An 18,887-nucleotide genomic window follows, 5' to 3' on the forward strand; every position below is an offset into this window, starting at 1 on the left:
TAAATGCTAGGGTAGGAAATGAACCAATTGACAGAATGATTGGAAAGTATGGAGTTCGAGGCAAAAATGGTAGTGGAGAATTGATGGTGGAGATGTGTCTTGAAAGAGAGTTGATGATAGCAAATACAGTGTTTAGGAAGAAAGTCAAGCATAAATACACATGGGAGAGGGTGGTGGACGGAAGGGTGGTAGATAGAGCGTTAATGGACTATATAATGGTGACCAGGAGTATGGTAGGAAGAGTTAAGGATGTACATGTTCTAAGGGGAGAGAGTGGGGGAATATCAGATCATTTTTTGGTGGAAGGTAAATTGAGAGTGGAGAATAGGTGGAGAAAGAGGAAAAGGGCAGTAGGTAGGGAGTTACTTAGAATGAACTGCTTAAATGAAGAAAAAAAGGAGAATGAGTATAAGAAGTTGAGAGAGGAGTGGGAGAGAGTAAAGGATAGAGTAGAACTAGGAGTGGAGGAGGAATGGGAATGGTTCAAGGAGGGAGTCATAAGGTGTGCAAAGATGGTGTTTGGAACAAGGAGGGTGGGAGGAAATAGAAAGAAGGGTAGTGAGTGGCGGGATGAGGAAGCAAAGAAGGGTGTAGAAGAGAAGAAGCAGGCATTCATAGATTGGCTAAAAATTAGGACGAGGGAATCGTATGAGAGGTACAAAGTAAAGAGAAAGGAAGTTAAGCATAAGATAAAGGAAGCAAAGAGGAGAGCAGATGTGAAATGGGTAAAGAGTATGACAGAAAATTTTGAAAGTAATAAAAAGATGTTTTGGAAGGAAGTTTAAAAAGGAAGAGGAGACGAATCAAGTAGAGAAGAAAAGGTAAAAGGTGCAGATGGAGAGATGATAATGGAAGAGAAGGCAGTGAGAGGAAGGTGGGGAGAGTATTTTAGGGAGCTGCTAAATGTGAAGGAGGATAGGGAGGGAAAGGTAGTTGCAATGGGAAGCGCTAAGAAAATGAGAGTGATGAGTAAGGAAAATGGAGGAGAAATAGGGAAGGATGAAGTGAAAGCAGCTGTTAAGATGATGAGAGCAGGTAAGGCACCTGATCTGGATGGATGCCATGCAGAATATCTGAAGAAAGGAGGTACAGTTATGGTGGACTGGCTGGTGAGGTTATTTAATGTTTGTTTAAGAGAGGGTAGAGTGCCAGAAGACTGGAGGAGTGCCTGTATAGTTCCGCTTTACAAAGGAAAGGGGGACAAGTGTGAGTGTAGTAGTTACAGAGGGATCAGCTTGTTGAGTGTAGTTGGGAAGGCTTATGGGAGGGTCTTGATTGAGAGGATTAGGAGAGGAAGAGAGGGAGTAATTGGTGAGGAACAGTGTGGTTTTAGGACAGGTAGGTGATGTGTAGATCAGATCTTTGTGGTAAGACAGATATGTGAGAAAGCTATAGGAAAAGGTAAGAATGTTTTTTTGGCTTTTATGGATCTGGAAAAGGCTTACGACAGGGTAGAGAGGAAGGGACTGTGGGAGGTACTGCAGATATATGGGATAGGAGGAAAGCTGTTAAGAGCAGTCAAGAGTTTTATGAGAGTAGTAGAGCTTGCGTTAGGATTAGAAATGGAGAGAGTGAATGGTTTGAGGTAAAGGTGGGACTTCATCAGGGGTGTGTTATGTCGCCCTGGGTGTTCAATCTTTACATGGATGGGGTGGTGCGAGAGGTGAATGCAAGGGTAGTGGGTCAGGGGTTGGAGATGATTAATGAAAATGGAGAAAAGTGGGAGGTGAGCCAGTTGTTGTTTGCCGATGACACTGTGCATGTAGCAGGATCAGAGGAAGGATTGAGGAAGTTAGTGAAATTTGAGAAGGTGTGTGAAAGAAAGAAGCTGAAGATAAATGTAGGCAAAGGTAAGGTGATGAGATGTACAAGGGGAGAGAGTGACAGTAGGCTGGAAGTGAGCATTAACCACTTCACTACGGGACTTAAATCTCGCGGGCAGCAGCCAATGCCAGCCGTACGACGTGTCGTAATAATACTCGCATCATAAAATATAGTCACCGCTTATATCGATCGTTCTCTCTTTCACCCGCGAATTTTGAAATCCACAGAGAATGGGATTCAGGGCACATTTGGGAGAATGTAAAAACACAGGGGCGACTACAATAAATATAATCAAGACGCCGATATGTCAACGTCGCTAATCCACTTGCTCCTCATGACGCCTACGTGTGCGGCACCGTATAGAAGGGGTTAAGGGTGAGAAACTGGAGGAAGTGGATAGTTTCAGATACTTGGGTGAGAATGTGACAGGAAAGGGGGGAGTGGAGTGTGGAGGTAGAATGTAGATTGAGAGAAGTGAGTAAATGCCTTGGTGGATTAAAAAGTGTAATGAGAAATCGACATCTGGGAATGGAAGTTAAGAGGAGGTTATATGAAGGAGTGATTGTGCCAACAGCAATGTATGGGGCAGAAACATGGAACATGAGAGAGGAAGAGAGAAGGGGTTTGAATGTGCTTGAGATTAAATGTCTGAGAAGTATGATAGGGGTTACTAGGCTAGATAGAGTGAGAAATGAGGAGGTGAGGAGGAGAACAGGGGTGGAAAAGGAGCTGGGAGATAGGGTTGATGAAAGAATATTAGGATGGTTTGGACACATGGAAAGAATGAGTGAAGAAAAATTAGTAAAAGAAGTGGGGAAGGCGGAGGTGGAAGGAGTGAATACGAGGGGGCATCCTAGGATGAGATGGATGGATGGGGTGAAAGGGGCTTTACAAAAGAGAGGAATGTCTATAGAGGAAGGACGGGAGAGGACAGAAGATAGGTGTGAATGGAGAAGGGTTGTGTATAGATGAGGCTGTGATGCATGAGGGGGAGTGGGTGGGGGATGGGGGGTGAGGAAGCATGTATGAGAAAAAATTTGACGCAGCCTGAAGGGATTTCTCCCCGTCTTCTCCATTTTTGCATGAGGGGACGGAGAGGGGGGGTCACTGAATCTATGAAGCGGCCTTGCTGTGGATGTGCTGTGTCTTGCGACACTGCCTCTGACCCAGGGCAGTGGACAGGATGCAGGGATGACCCGTCATCTAGGAGGTGCTCAGATAGGAGGGAGGGAGGAGAGTGGAGGGGAGTGGAATATATGGGAAATGAAATGGGTGGGAGTGATTTCTATGCCTTTTTCTTTTTTACTACCCCCCCGTGTAAGGGGGGAAAAAGCCTTTTGTATATGTATGTATGAATAGAAGTGGCCCAAGTACGGAACCCTGAGGAACTCCACTCATAACATTTTTCCATTTAGAAGTTTTGCCATTTAAAACAACTCTTGTTTTCAATCGTTTAACCAATTTCTAGTTCATCCAGGAGGTGCTCAGATGAGAGGGAGGGTGGGAGGGGTGTGGAGTGTATTTAGGGATGAAATGGGTGGGAGTGTTTTTGTGCCTTTCCCTTTTTGGCTACCTCCCTTGAGAGGGGGAAAGAGCCTTGGTATATGTATGTAGTTCAACTTATTAGGCTACCACTTATTCTGTGTGAAGCTAATTTAGTAAGTAGCTTTTTGTGGGGGACAGTATCAAAAACTTTTGCAAAGTCTAAATATATTAAATCTATATTGTTTCTTTTGTCATAATTCGAGGTGATTGTGTTGTGGAATTTGAGTTAGTCAGTCATGCTTGAATGTTTCCATATGAATCCATGTTGGCTATCATTTATTAAACAGTTACCTTCTAAATGATGTTCGATAGCATCTCTGATGATAGTTTCCATCATTTTTCCTACAATTGAAGTCAAGCTTATAGGCCTGTAATTATTTGGTTTCTTTTTGTCACCTTTTTTGAATATGGGAGTAACATTAGCTAGCTTCCATTCTCTTGGGACATCTTCAGATATGATGGATTTCTTGAAAATAATTTCTAATGGAACAACAATCTCATTTTTCATTTCCTTTAATATTCTTGGATGCCAACTGTCAGGCCCTGGTGTATTAACTTTGAGTTTCTCTATACACCTTTTAATTTTTTCTTTTGTTATATTTACCCTAGATTTTTCATAGGTTTCAGTTTGGAGTTCACTTTAAGTGTTTTGTTTACGAATACTGAGCTAAAATAGTTGTTTAAAATATCACACCTTCCTTCATTTGAATATTCAAGTTGACCATCAGCAGATAATAGTGGGCCAACGTCGTTTAGTTTTCCGTTGCAGGATGTCATCATAGCCTCACACCATGGAGTCCCCCAAAAAAAAGAACTCCTGATTTTCAGCTACCTTATCCTCCAATAGAGCAAAACGATTGGCTAAAGCCAGCAGTTGCTCTGCAGGGTACCCACTTACTGAACGTGGGCTCAACAAACGGGACCCCACAGAACGTCACTTGCTCACGGCAGTGGCAGAAATTGAAGATGTGGTACACTCTTTGGGTTGTGGGGAGGATTCATCCTTCTCACAGAGTGCATTCCTGAGAAGACAAATCTACTCCTCACACATCCTGAGATGGTCCTCCAGGTTAGCACAACCTGAGATGGTCCTCCAGGTTAGCACAACCTTTACAAGCCATTTCGCTCCTTCTTCGGCAATACAAATGCCAAAGAGAAAATATAAAAAAACAAAAGAAACAAAAGTGGTCACTAAATAAACAAAATACACAAAGCTTACTCTACTTACCTTATACTATTATTCCTACCTTTGGAGTACAGTAACAGACTACTGTTTTGATTCTAAATTACTATAACACTACACTTTATCTTATACCTGTAACTATATAGTGCTATACATATCCAATTACAAAAACACAACATAATCACTTGTCACTATTCGAAAATATAAACTTCACAAGCAGTAATAAACTTAATGAGGTATTCACTAGCTGGTGTCTCTGCAGAAGATGAGTTCTCAAGCTGAGGTCACGGAGCTTGGCTTTTTCATAGTTTCTCTTTTCTTCCCTGCATATTTTTACATATTCATTTCTTAGTTTGATATATATTTGCCACTTACTAATTTTTTTTCCCATCTTTTTCAAGGTTTGTCTCTTTTATCTTTAGCCTCACTACATTTTTGTTGTTGTACCAGCACTTAATGTACATCCTTTCTTACTTCTGCTTAGGTACAAATTTGTCTCTTCCCTCTTTATAAATTTTATGATATGTTCCATTTCGCTTCCATCTTTGTTTCTTCATTTAAGAAGTTTTCCCACATTACATTTTTAAAGAATTTTCTGAGTTTCTCAAAATCTGTTTTGTTGTACATTAGTCTTCTTTTTCTGTTTCTCATATGTATATATGTATATGTGTGTAGCCATACTTTGCCCATGGGTCTTCAACCTTTTCACTGTTATGTCTTCCATGTTTGTTTTAAACTGTTGTTAGGGGATATATAGCCAAGGGAAACTTGTACTCTGTGTAGCAAAAGAACTAATGTCAGACTCTGTCTAAATGACAGGTTGCAAATGTGAGCAGAGAGTCACTCATGGCAGACGTTGTAATAAAAGAATTTTTTGATTCATCTTTTACTGAAAGTGAGAAAGCTGACATGGAGTCTCACATTGATAAAGAGGTATGTGTTTACAGTTTTGTATATAGTATACCAGCTGCATAATTATAGCAGATAAACAATTATTATTGAATTTATTTAGGATATATTTAGCTTATTTGGGGTTACAGGATTGTTGTTGTCATTCCCTAGACTGGTCAAGCTGTCCCATCTCCATGAGGAACGACACAGCTGGAACAGGGTTTTCCCATAAATCCTTTATAGAGTGTATATTATGTTGTTAGCATTCGTGATTGTGTATAATGCAGTCTTCCATAATGTGTTGTATAGTACATACATATACCAAAGGCTTTTTCCCCCTTACAAGGGAGGTAGCCAGAAAACAAAGGCATAAAATCCACTCCCACCCATTCCATCCCCACATAATATGGAGTGAAATATTGCATCTTGGACATTTACCTGCGATGTGGCCATCCAGCCTTTTTTGGTGGTTTAGAAGGGCTTGATGTTGGCTGCACCGCAGTCTGGCCTGGTGGACTCTATCCTTTTGGGGTGAGAGAGGATTCAGAAGGATGGACATCAGATGGTCTGGCATGCAGCAATGTATTGTCTTTCAGTTTGTTGATGGAGCAGTGAATGATATGATTATGGATATGCCTCTGGTGGTTGTGGAGGAAGAGAAGAGAATATTTGAGTATGATATAGGTATTTGGGTGTTGTTTTGATGTTTTTTGGTGTGTGTGATTCTGATATGTAGTGTACTGGGTGTGTTGTGTTTGTGGAGCCTATGGCAAGCGTTTGTGTGCCCCTCGTGTCAAAGTGACCTTTTACTTTCAGGACTTGTTTCATGGTATAAATAGTCATTAGTTGTTGTATTTGTGCAGCCTATAATTGTCTTCAGGGTTTTGTTGTGTTTGGTCTGTAGGGTGTTGTGGTAGTGTCTGTGTCGTGGGACCACCCCCAAACCCCAAGAGTTGGGGGCGACAGCCACAGCACACTCCTGCCACCAGTTCTTATGCAGGTGGCACTGATCCCTGGGTTACAAGGTTGGATAGAGCGAGAAATGAGGAGGTGAGGAGGAGACCTGGGCAGAAAAGGAGATGGTAGATAAGGCTGCTGAAAGAGTATTGTGATGGTTTCGACATATGGAAAGAATGAGTGAAGAAAGATTAGTAAAAGAAGTGTAAGGCAGAGGTGGAGTGAGTGAACTTGAGGGGATGACTGAGGATGAGATGGATGGATGGGGTGAGAGGGCCATTGAGCAAGAGGGGAATGTCTGTTGAGCAAGGAAGGGAGGGGCAGGATGGTGTGTATCATTGCATGTATGAGCTGGGTTGCCGGCTTGTGTGTTGACCGTGACGTCACGAAGTTATGTGTGGCTGCGGGGCGTGGCCAGCGGGCAGTCATTCGTGAGCTGGTGAGTTGAGTAGACATAGCAGACATTTACACTAGTAGCAGAATGTAGTTTTATGTGGCTTCAGTGATGGCGTGTTCGACAAAGTGGCCACCTAAACTAGAGAATGGAGAGGTTTACAAAAATTGGAAGAAAGATATAAGTATCTGGTGTGAATTAATGGAGTTGCCAAAAAACAAAAAAAACAACAAACAAGTGCTTGCAATTCACTTGTCATTGTTGGGGAAAGCATTTAAGGCCTTGTCTGAAATTCGCACTACTGATTTAAAGAAAGACAATGGCGTGGAGGTGTTGTTAAAGAAGCTTGATGAATTGTTCCTGGCAGATGCAGAGCAGCAGCAATTTGGTGTCTTTTTATGAACTCTATAACCTTCGGAGAACCTTGACATGAACATTCGAGATTTTGTGTCTAAATTTGAGCATGTATATTTTAGATTTATGGAACAAGGAATGATACTACCAGGTCCAGTGAAAGCATTCATATTATTATCTTCATGTGACTTAAATGATAATGAGTGCCAATTGGCTATGTCTACAGTTACGGATGTGAATTATGAAAACATGAAGTATGCTTTGTGTTGTATTTTTGGCGGAGGAATAAGTAGAGTAAATTCGACTGTGTCAAGTTCAATAAGTGATGTAAAGACTGTGAAGAGTGAGCCCGAATTTATCAGCCAAGAAGAAGAGAAAAATAAAGAAATGATGTATACGAGCAGTGGAGTGCGAGGTAGAGGAATGAGAGGTGGTATGGTTGACCATGACCGTGGGAGGAGTGACGGCGGTAGATACAGTTCTTCAGTAAGGAGACAGAATCCTGTGGGTCGTGACAGCAGAGTGTTGAGGTGTGCAATATGTGGTTCTAAAATCCATTGGGCCAGATATTGTCCAGATTCTTATGAGAATAAGAATACCAGTGGCGATGAGAGAAGATAAAGAAGAGATGGTTCACCTGTCATTATTTATGGGTTATGCAGGTAATACTGACCGATGAGGAAAACTACAGACTCTAGTTGAAGAGGCTAAATATTGTGCAGTGTTGGATTCAGGATGTTCAACCACAGTGTGTGGAAACAAATGGCTTGAGAATTTCTTGAGTGGACTCAGTGCTTATGAACATGATAAGATTGTGGAGGAGAGATCAACATCCACATTCACCTTTGCTGATGGTGCTACAGTTCCTTCCATTAAGCGTGTCACACTACCCTGTTCTATGGTCCTGGAGCCGCAGCGTCTACGTCGTGGGACCACCCCCCAACCCCAAGAGTTGGGGGCCAAACGGCGGCAACCAGCCCTGGCCACCAGCTCTACGCAGGTGGCACCGATCCCCAAGAGGAGCTACGACTGCCTTGGGGAGTACCACAATTCTTTTTCTCAACATGCAATGTTACGTTTTTTTCTGCACCAAGGGGTGATTTTCCGGCGATCACCCCTCTTCTACTTTTAGCCAGAGATGTAGAGAGCAATCCTGGGCCCACCACAAAATACACATGCCCAACATGCTCTAAACCCATTACTTCGAGCAGACAGGGAAAGGGCTCAGTTCAGTGCAATATGTGCAAAAACTGGGCCCACCTCACTTGTACAACACTTGCTGACACAAACCAATACACAAACACTTGGACATGTTACTTGCCCTCTAGTAACCCCGCTCCCACCTCCCCAACCACAGCCAGCACCCTGACCCACTCCCAATTTCCCTTTGCCCTTATCCCCAATCAGTACTTCCCTTCCTTTGTCCCCAATATCTCCTTTCCCCCCCCTCTAACCCAGATCCTATACCTTCCCCATTAACACCCCAACCTGAACCCCAAACGGCAACATACAACATCAACATATTACAACACAACATTGACGGTATTAACACGAAAAAACATGAACTCGAACACTTTCTTAAACAACACAACATACACATTGCAATTATACAAGAAACAAAACTAAGACACTCACACAAAACACCATCATTTCATAATTACACCACCATCAGACAAGACCGGACCGACGGCAATGGCGGTGGACTCATCACCCTGATCCACCACTCCATCTGTTTTGTGGACACAGTGCCACAACCAAAATTCTCCTCCCTACCACAGGTAGCACTACAGAAATCCAATCCATTCGAATCCGCACAGGCAACAAATCAACACTGACAATAGTTAACATGTACATTCCCCCCCCAATCATCCCCCACAGTTCCAAACACCTTCAAGCCTCAATTTAGCCAACTAGCCTCAATCCCCAACCTGATCATGGGTGGTGACTTCAAATGCAAGTCGTCTGCCTGGTATGTCAACAACCCTGACCCAGACAGAGGGCTTGATATACAGACTCAGTTTGACTCATTGACTATCATGAACAACACACATAATCATACACATATCCCACACCAAGCCTTCTACACTCCCTCCTCTCTTGATATCACCTTCTGCTCCCCCTGCCTAACCCCAACAACATCATGGAGATTGGTCGGAACCCTTGGTTCTGACCGCCTTCCAATCATCATCACCGCCAAAACAAGATGCACCCCAGTTGGCCACAGACACACATACACCAATTACAAGAGAGCTAACTGGGAAGCTTTTACTGAAGAGACAGAACAACATTTTGAAACACTTAACAGTACACCAATCACAAACATAAACAATGCTGTGCACACTTTTAATACAATCATACAAAACGCAGACAAGAGATACATCCCTAGAGGCAACAGAAAATCACACAACCCCAACTTCACACCAGAAATCCAAGGCCTCATCAGATAACGAGACACGCTTAAACACAATACCCCCACACCTATCCCTCAAAACATAGCAGACTAAATACAAACACTAAACACTGTGATTGCCAATAAAATACACAAACAAAAAACACAAAATTGGCAAAAGTTTATCAATACGCTTGATCACAAAACAAACACCAGCAAATTGTACAAAACACTCAACAGCATTACACTATCCAACAGTAACACAACATACATACATACATACATACATATACCAAGGCTTTTTCCCCCTTCCAAGGGAGGTAGCCAAAAAGGGAAAGGCATAAAAACACTCCCACCCATTTCATCCCTAAATACCCTCCACACCCCTCCCACCCTTCCTCTCATCTGAGCACCTCCTGGATGACGGGTCATCCCTGCACCCTGCCCACCGCCCTGGGTCAGAAGCAGTGTCGCAAGACACAGTACATCCACAGCAAGGCCGCTTCATTTAATCGGCGACCCCCCCTCTCCGTCCCCCTTTGCATATAAGGCGAGGACGGGGAGAAATCCCTTCGGGCTGCGTCAAAATTTACTCACACATACTACCCCCCCCACCCCCCCGCCCATTCCTCCTCATGCAGTCACAACATCATCCATATACAACCATTCTCCACTCACCTCTGTCTTCCGTCCTCTCCCTTCCTTCCTCAACAGACATTCCCCTCTTCCCCAAAGCCCCCTTCACCCCATCCATCCACCTCATCCTAGGACGTCCCCTCATGTTCACTCCCTCCACATCTGCCTTCCATACCTCTTTTACTAGTCTTTCTTCACTCATTCTTTCCATGTGTCCAAACCATCCTAATATTCTTTCATCAACCCTATCTCCCAAATCCTTTTTTACCCCTGTTCTCCTCCTCACCTCCTCATTTCTCACTCTATCCAGCCTAGTAACCCCCACCATACTTCTCAGACACCTCATCTCAAACACATTCAAACTCTGTATGGGGCAGAAACGTGGAACATAAGAGAAGAAGAGAGAAGGAGTTTGAATGTGTTTGAGATGAGGTGTCTGAGAAGTATGGTGGGGGTTACTAGGCTGGATAGAGTGAGAAATGAGGAGGTGAGGAGGAGAACAGGGGTAAAAAAGGATTTGGGAGATAGGGTTGATGAAAGAATATTAGGATGGTTTGGACACATGGAAAGAATGAGTGAAGAAAGACTAGTAAAAGAGGTATGGAAGGCAGATGTGGAGGGAGTGAACATGAGGGGACGTCCTAGGATGAGGTGGATGGATGGGGTGAAGGGGGCTTTGGGGAAGAGGGGAATGTCTGTTGAGGAAGGAAGGGAGAGGACGGAAGACAGAGGTGAGTGGAGAATGGTTGTATATGGATGATGTTGTGACTGCATGAGGAGGAATGGGCCCCCCCCGCCCATTCCTCCTCATGCAGTGAGTAAATTTTGACGCAGCCCGAAGGGATTTCTCCCCGTCCTCGCCTTATATGCAAAGGGGGACGGAGAGGGGGGGTCGCCGATTAAATGAAGCGGCCTTGCTGTGGATGTACTGTGTCTTGCGACACTGCTTCTGACCCAGGGCGGTGGGCAGGGTGCAGGGATGACCCGTCATCCAGGAGGTGCTCAGATGAGAGGAAGGGTGGGAGGGGTGTGGAGGGTATTTAGGGATGAAATGGGTGGGAGTGTTTTTATGCCTTTCCCTTTTTGGCTACCTCCCTTGGAAGGGGGAAAAAGCCTTGGTATATGTATGTATGTATTCTTTTTCTGTGGTGGGGGAAAAGCATAATGCCACCAAGTATTCCCACTTGGATCGTAAGAGGCGAGAAGAAAGGGACGGGGATTGATACATTCCTAAAAAAAAAGTAAAGGCATAAGAGGGTCTGGGGAGTTTTCCGACCAGCACCCTAAGGTTTGGGTCTTTTAATGTGCGTGGATGTGGTACAGATGAGAGTAAAAGGGAAGAGATAGGTAGTATGTTTGTGAGAAGAAAGATGGATGTGTTGGCTTTGAGTGAAACTAAGTTGAAAGGGAAAGGTGAGTGTAAGTTTGGGAGTGTAAGTGGAAGGTTATCAGGAGTGAAGAGAGGGCGAGGGAGGGAAGGGGTGGCTATTCTAGTAAGTGAAGAGATAGGTAAACGTGTAGTGGAGTGGAAGGAGGTTTCCTCAAGAATAATGTGGATGAAGCTGAAACTGGGAAAGGAGATGTGGGTCTTTGTAAGTGCATATGGGCCTGGCAGTGAGAAGAGTGTAGAAGAAAGGGAGGCCTTTTGGATAGATTTAAATGAGTGCATAGAGGATTTAGGGAGAAATGTCAATGTATTATTACTGGGAGACCTTAATGCTAGGGTAGGAAATGGTCCAATTGATGGAGTGGTTGGGAAATGTGGAGTTCCAGGAAAGAATCGTAGTGGAGAGTTGATGGTGGAAATGTGTCTAGAAAGAGAGTTGATGATAGCAAATACAGTGTTTCGGAAGAAAGCCAAGCATAAGTACACATGGAAGAGGGTGGTGGATGGAAGGGTTGGTAGATAGAGCGTTAATGGATTATGTAGTGGTAAATAGGATTATGATAGGAAGAGTTAAGGATGTACATGTACTAAGGGGAGAGGGTGGGAGAATATCAGATCATTTTTTGGTGGAAGGTAAGTTGAGAGTGGAGGATAGATGGAGAAAGAGAAAAGGGACAAAAGTTAGGGAGATTCTTAGAGTGAACTCTTTGAATGAAAAGGAAAAGGAGAAGGATTACAAAAAGAAGCTGAAGGAGGAGTGGGAGGGAGTGAAGGATGGAGTAGTGCTAGGTGTGGAGGAGGAATGGGGATGGTTCAAGGAGAGAGTCACAAAGTGTGCAAGGATGGTGTGTGGAACAAGAAGGACAGGAGGAAATAGAAGGAAGGGTAGTGAATGGTGGGATGAGGAAACAAAGAAGGTTGTAGAAGAGAAGAAGCGAGCTTTCACAGATTGGTTACAAAATAGGACGAGGGAGTCATATGAGAGGTACAAAGAAAAGAAAAGAGAAGTAAAGCAAAAGGTAAAGGAGGCAAAGAGGAGAGCACATGTGAAATGGGGTAAGGGCATGACAGAAAAATTTGAAAGTAATAAAAAGATGTTTTGGAAAGAAAATAAGAGGAAGAGGAGTTGAATTAAGTAGAGAAGAAAAGGTAAAAGGTGCAGATGGAGAGATGATAATGGAAGAGAAGGCAGTAAGGGGAAGATGGGCAGAATATTTTAGGGAGTTGCTAAATGTGAAGGAGGATAGGGAAGGAAAGATAGCTGCAGTGGGAAATGCTAAGAAAATGACCATGATGAGTGAGGAAAATGGAGGAGAAATAAGGAAGGATGAAGTGAAGGCAGTTGATAACCTCTTCAGTACGGGCCTTAAATCTCGCGGGCAGCAGCCGCTGCCAGCCGTATGACGTGTCGTAATAATACTCGCATCTTAAAATATAGTCACCGCTTATATTGATCGTTCTCTCTTTCACCCGTGAATTTTGATAACCATAGAAAATGTGATTAAAGACAGTTTAGAGAGTATGTCATTACGCAGGGGCAACTACAATAAATATAATCAAGACGCCGATATGGCAGCCTCGCGTATCCACTTGCTCCTCATGCCGCCTACGTATGCGGCACCGTATGGAAGGGGTTAAGATGATGAGAGCAAGTAAGGCACCTGGTCTGGATGGATGCCATGCAGAAAGTCTAAAAAAAGTAGGTAGAGTGATGGTGGACTGGCTGATGAGGTTATTTAAAGTTTGCTGGAAAGAGGGTAGAGTGCCGGAGGACTGGAGGAGTGCCTGTATAATTTCTCTTTACAAAGGAAAAGGGGACAAGTGTGAATGTAGTAGTTTCAGAGGAATTAGCTTGTTAAGTGTAGTTGGGAAGGCTTATGGGAGGATCTTGATTGAGAGGATTAGGATAGGAATAGAGGGAGTAATTGGTGAGGAACAGTGTGGATTTAGGACGGGTAGAGGTTGTGTAGATCAGATCTTTGTGGTAAGACAGATATGTGAGAAAGCTATAGGAAAGGGGAAGGATGTTTTGTGGGCTTTTATGGATCTGGAAAAGGCTTATGATAGGGTAGACAGAAAGGCACTGTGGGAGGTTATGCAGATATACGGGATAGGAGGAAAGCTTGTAGTAGCTGTCAAGAGTTTTTATGAGAGTAGTAGAGCTTGTGTCAGGATTAGAAATGGAGAGAATAAGTGGTTCAAGGTGGGACTTCGTCAAGGATGCGTTATGTCACCCTGGCTGTTCAACTTATACATGGATGGGGTAGTGCGAGAGGTAAATGCAAGAGTAGTGGGTCAGGGACTGGAGATGGTTAAAGAAAATGGAGAAAAGTGGGAGGTGAGCCAGCTGTTGTTTGCCGACAACACTGCGCTTGTGGCAGGATCAGAGGAGGGATTAAGGAAGTTGGTAACAGAGTTTGGGAGAGTATGTGATAGAAGAAAGCTAAAGATAAATGTGGGTAAAAGTAAGGTGATGAGATGTACAAGAGGTGAAAGTGGCAGTAGACTGGAAATGAGCATTAAGGGAGAGCGACTGGAGTAAGTGGATAGTTTTAGATACTTGGGTGCAAATGTGGCAGGAAAAAGTGGAGTGAAGGTGGAGGTAGAATGTAGATTGAGAGAAGCGAGTAAATGCCTTGGTGGATTAAAGAGTGTAATGAGGAATAGACATTTGGGAATGGATGCTAAGAGGAGACTGTATGAAGGAGTGATTGTGCCAACAGCACTGTATGGGGCACAAACATGGAACATAAGAGAGGAAGAGAGAAGGAGTTTGAATGTGTTTCAGATGAGGTGTCTGAGAAATATGATGGGGGTTACTAGGCTAGATAGAGTGAGAAATGAGGAGGAGAACAGGAGTGGAAAGGGAGTTGGGAGATAGGGTTGATGAAAGAGTATTAGGATGGTTTGGACACATGGAAAGAATGAGTGAAGAAAGACTAGTAAAAGAGGTATGGAAGGCAGATGTGGAGGGAGTGAACATGAGGGGACGTCCTAGGATGAGATGGATGGATGTGGTGAAGGGGGCTTTGGGGAAGTGGGGAATGTCTGTTGAGGAAGGACAGGAGAGGACAGAAGACAGGGGTGAATGGAGAATGGTTGTACAGTATATGGATGATGTTGTGATGCATGAGGTGGAATGGGCCGTGTAATGGGGGGTAAGGTATTAAGTGTGAGCAAAATTTGACGCAGCCCGAAGGGATTTCTCCTCGTCTTCTCCTTTTATGCAATGGGGGGGACGGAGAGGGGTGGTCGCCGATTTAATGAAGCGGCCTTGCCGTGGATGTGCTGTGTCTTGCGACACTGTTTCTGACCCAGGGCAGTGGACAAGGTGCAGGGATGACCCGTCATCCAGGAGGTGCTAAGATAAGAGGGAGGGTGGAGGGGTGTGGAGTGTATTTAGGGATGGAATGGGTGGGAATGATTATATGCCTTTTCCTTTTTGGCTTCCTCCCTTGTAAGGGGGAAAAAGCCTTGGTATATGTATGTACGTATGGATTGTTTTATTTGGAGCACCTGGAAAAATTCTCACTGACAATGGCTGTGAATTCAATACTGAAGATATGAGAGCATTAGGGAAAGCATTCAATATCAAGATAAAAGCAACATCAGCAGAAAGTCCCTGGAGTAATGGAGTATGTGAAAGACAAAATGCAGCGATTGGCAACATAGTGGGTAAAATCATGGCTGATGGTGAATGCGGCTCAGAGATTGCTTTGGCTTGGGCAGTATCGGCAAGAAATGCTCTTTCTAACCACACTGGTTTCTCCCCCAATCAGCTAGATTCTGGATTCAACTCTGGTCTACCCAATGTTTATGATAATGACCTTCCAGCATTGGAACCTACTTCAGCGTCAAACATTGTGAGAACTAACTTGAATGCCCTACATTTAGCAAGACAGGAATATATGAAGTCCGAAGCAGGAGAAGGTCTAGCTAGGGCTTTACGACACAACATAGGTTCAAACGACCAACTTGATGTCCAAAATGGTGATGAGGTCTTCTACAAAAGGAATGACAGCCTTAGGTGGCATGGCCCTGGCATTGTGATAGGCAGAGATGGGAAACAAATTTTAGTGAGGCATGGAGGAGTCTATGTATGTGTTCATGAGTGTAGGCTGGCTCTTCCACACCAGAGTCCTATAAGTGAAGCTCCCCATGAATCTGAAGATGCATGAGAGGAATCTGAACCAACACCGGGAGAGTGTCTACAAGATGTAGAATCAGAATCGGAAAGTGGTGGCAAGATGCAAGATGTTGAATTGGAAAATGATGGTGAGTCAGACAATTGTGAAGTGAGTGATAATTCAGGTTGGTGAGATAGTTGCTCCAAACCAACCTGCAAGACTTTTGGTTGGTCAGTGGATACAAGGTGTACATTCCGAAAGTGGTGAGTTGATGGCCGGACGAGTGGTGAGCCATGCGGGAAAAGCCACTGGCAAATAACAGAACTGTTATAACTTCAAGTGGGACTCAGATGGAAGTATATCTTAGGCAGATCTCAATAAGGACTTCAGTGAATGGGAGATCATTGCCGATGATGTGGAGATAATGGTTATGTTCACTTCGGAAGAGGTTTTGGCTGTCAAGAACAAAGAAATCAAGAATTGGTAGGATCATGATGTGTATGAGCGAGTGGATGATGTAAGTCAGAAGGCATTGTCTGTCCGGTGGGTTGTGAAGGAAAAATATAAAGAAGGACAATCAGTGGTTAAGGCTCGTTTGGTCGCAAGAGGTTTTGAAGAGGACACATGCGAACTTCAGAAGGATTCTCCTACATGCTCCAAAGAAGTGGTGTGGTTGACTCTGGCACTCGCTGTGACAAACGGCTGGGTATGTCAGACTTTAGATGTGAAGGCTGCCTATTTGCAGGGTGTATTGAGAGGGTGGAACACTTGCAGCCTCCACAGGAATTTGCTGATGGCAGTTTATGGAGATTGAAGAAAACTGTTTACGGCCTGTGTGATGCTGGTAGACATTGGTATCTGCGAGTAAGGAGTCAATTGTTGAGCCTCGGATTGGTGGTGTCATCACTGGATCCAGAATTATTTTCCTAGATATGTAATGGTGAGGTCACAGGCATTATATGTGTCCACGTTGATGATTTCCTTTGGGCAGGGACACAGGATTTTAAGAAGCAAGTAATTGATTGATTGACCCAGGTATTTCTGATTGGCAGCTCAGAGTCCAAGGCCTTCAAATATGTAGGTTTGAATGTCATTCCACACCAAGATAACATTAGACCAGTGGCAGTGTGCATTGACCTTGACACCCGTGACAATAATCAGACAGCGAGCCTATGTCAGAATCGGAACAATCGGAGTACAGGGCTATCATGGGACAATTGAATTGGATTGCCACACATACCTGGCCTGATATAGCATTTGATGTGTGTGAACTGAGCATTGCATGTTGCAAGGCTATTGTAGTGGACCTACTACGACTCAACAAAGTGATTAGCATAGTGAAAACGGATAACATAAGGTTGTTCGTGCCTAAGATGGAGAAGGTTGAAGACTGTTACCTTGAGTGCTTTTCGGATGCTTCATTCACAAATTTGATGGACAGTGGGTCACAGGGTGGCTTTGTGATATTTCTACGAGATGGCAATTAGAAGAGATGTCCCATTTTCTGGCAGACAAGAAAAATTAGAAGAGTCGTTGAGTCCACACTCTCAGCTGAAGCCATGGCACTTTTAGAGTGTGCTGAGTCTTCAGTATATTTGGTGAGGATCCTTTCTGAAATTTCTGGGTGTTCAGCTCTCAAGATTCGGTGTTTTGTCGACAACAAGAGCCTGGTGGATGCTCTTTACTCATGCAGAAGTGTGGAGGATAAGAGGTTGAGGATTGACCTTGCAGTATTGCGGGATATGCTGGAACATGGAGAAATCACAGAGGTGACCTGGGTGGAAACATCACGACAACTTGCTCATTGCCTCACAAAGAAGGGGTGTCAACTGAGTGACTTTGTGCTGCAGTCAGCCAGGATTAGGGTGTTAACAGCATTGACGTGTACATGTATCTTCACATATTTGTATGTGGATCATTTGGGTTTATGGGGAATGTGTATGTACCCATATGGTATGTACCTGCATCATCACTTCATTGTCACATATTCAAGATGAAGTACACAAGAAAGAATAAAACAGGACGAGTGTTAGTGTGTATCATTGCATGTATGAGCTGGGTTGCCGGCTTGTGTGTTGGCCGTGATGTCACGAAGTTATGTGTGGCTGCGTGGCATGGCCAGCGGACAGTCATGCGTGAGCTGGTGAGTTGAGTAGACAGCAGACATTTACCGTATTTTCCGGCGTATAGTGCGCGACTTTTTTCCGTTGGAAGGGCCTAAAAATGGGGGGGTGCGCGTTATCCGGTGGTGCGCATTATCTACGGCCTACGATAAAAAATTCTGCGGCCGTGTGTGTAATTTTTTTCACAACAACATGACGATGTTGGCCGTCACAAAGTCAGGAGGCACACTTCTCCGTGACGTTCTGTGAGAACAAGAACAGCCATGGTGACATGAAAGAATACGCCAGCATGGGCTACCGTATATAAATATTTGGTATAGGTAGGTATCTATCGAATCTTATATTTCATGTTTAAATAGGCCTAAACACCATGAAACATGATCAATATTCATGATATTTGCCCATGTTCACAGCATCCTAGTTTGAATTTTTATGTTGGCTTTGTTGCTTCACTTTAGGTATGGTACAAATTCCGTTGCGGCCGTTCATAAACTCGTGTCAAACACCTGACTACAACACCCTCTTTCGGGAGTTATATTAACTAAACGTCACCTCGATGAGAGACTGTCCTATTTTACCACTGTCATTGCAGGTTCAAAGCTAAAACGAAACAGTCTGTAGTTTGTTTCAGTATTAAATAAAAAATGGTAAAGACGAATTATTTCCTCAAGATATAAAATGAACATTTTCTGTAAAAATCCCGAAATTTTTCTGTATATTTTACTTTCAATACACTTTTTTAGATCATATTTCCTACAAACTATTTAAGCTACAAAGTAATACCGGTACATGTAGTTCCGACTTTTTCTTAGTTGTGTCCTGATTGATGCCTATTTAGACACTTAATTTAGTGACAAATCAACAGATTTCCCATCGGTGGCTCTAGCCAATGAAAAATACTTCTCCATGTAACCTCGTTCACATGATATAAATACCGAGGTAAAACTGCGTTATAGACAAATGCGATCGGGCATGCGCGTTATACGTCGGTGCGCGCTATCTGTGTACTGAGATAACGAAGTGCATGGGTGCGCATTATAACCCGATGCGCATTTTAAGCCGGAAAATACGGTACAC

The 18,887-nt window shown here is 43.7% G+C and overlaps 1 protein-coding gene across 1 annotated transcript in view; it reads left to right on the forward strand.

Annotated features, from left to right (window-relative positions):
• The window catches only part of nesd (SHC binding and spindle associated nessun dorma), a 140,081-nt gene that overhangs the window by 50,364 nt on the left and 70,830 nt on the right, over nucleotides 1-18,887 (forward strand). Inside the window, exon 4 of the mRNA XM_076189292.1 lies at nucleotides 5,372-5,485. Within this exon, the coding sequence (XP_076045407.1) occupies nucleotides 5,372-5,485 (114 nt within the window). The remainder of the gene's footprint in view (nucleotides 1-5,371; nucleotides 5,486-18,887) is intronic.

The sequence above is a fragment of the Oratosquilla oratoria genome, chromosome 8 (assembly GCF_046742065.1).
Source record: "Oratosquilla oratoria isolate Oo_2021 chromosome 8, ASM4674206v1, whole genome shotgun sequence".
Lineage (NCBI taxonomy): Eukaryota > Metazoa > Arthropoda > Malacostraca > Stomatopoda > Squillidae > Oratosquilla > Oratosquilla oratoria.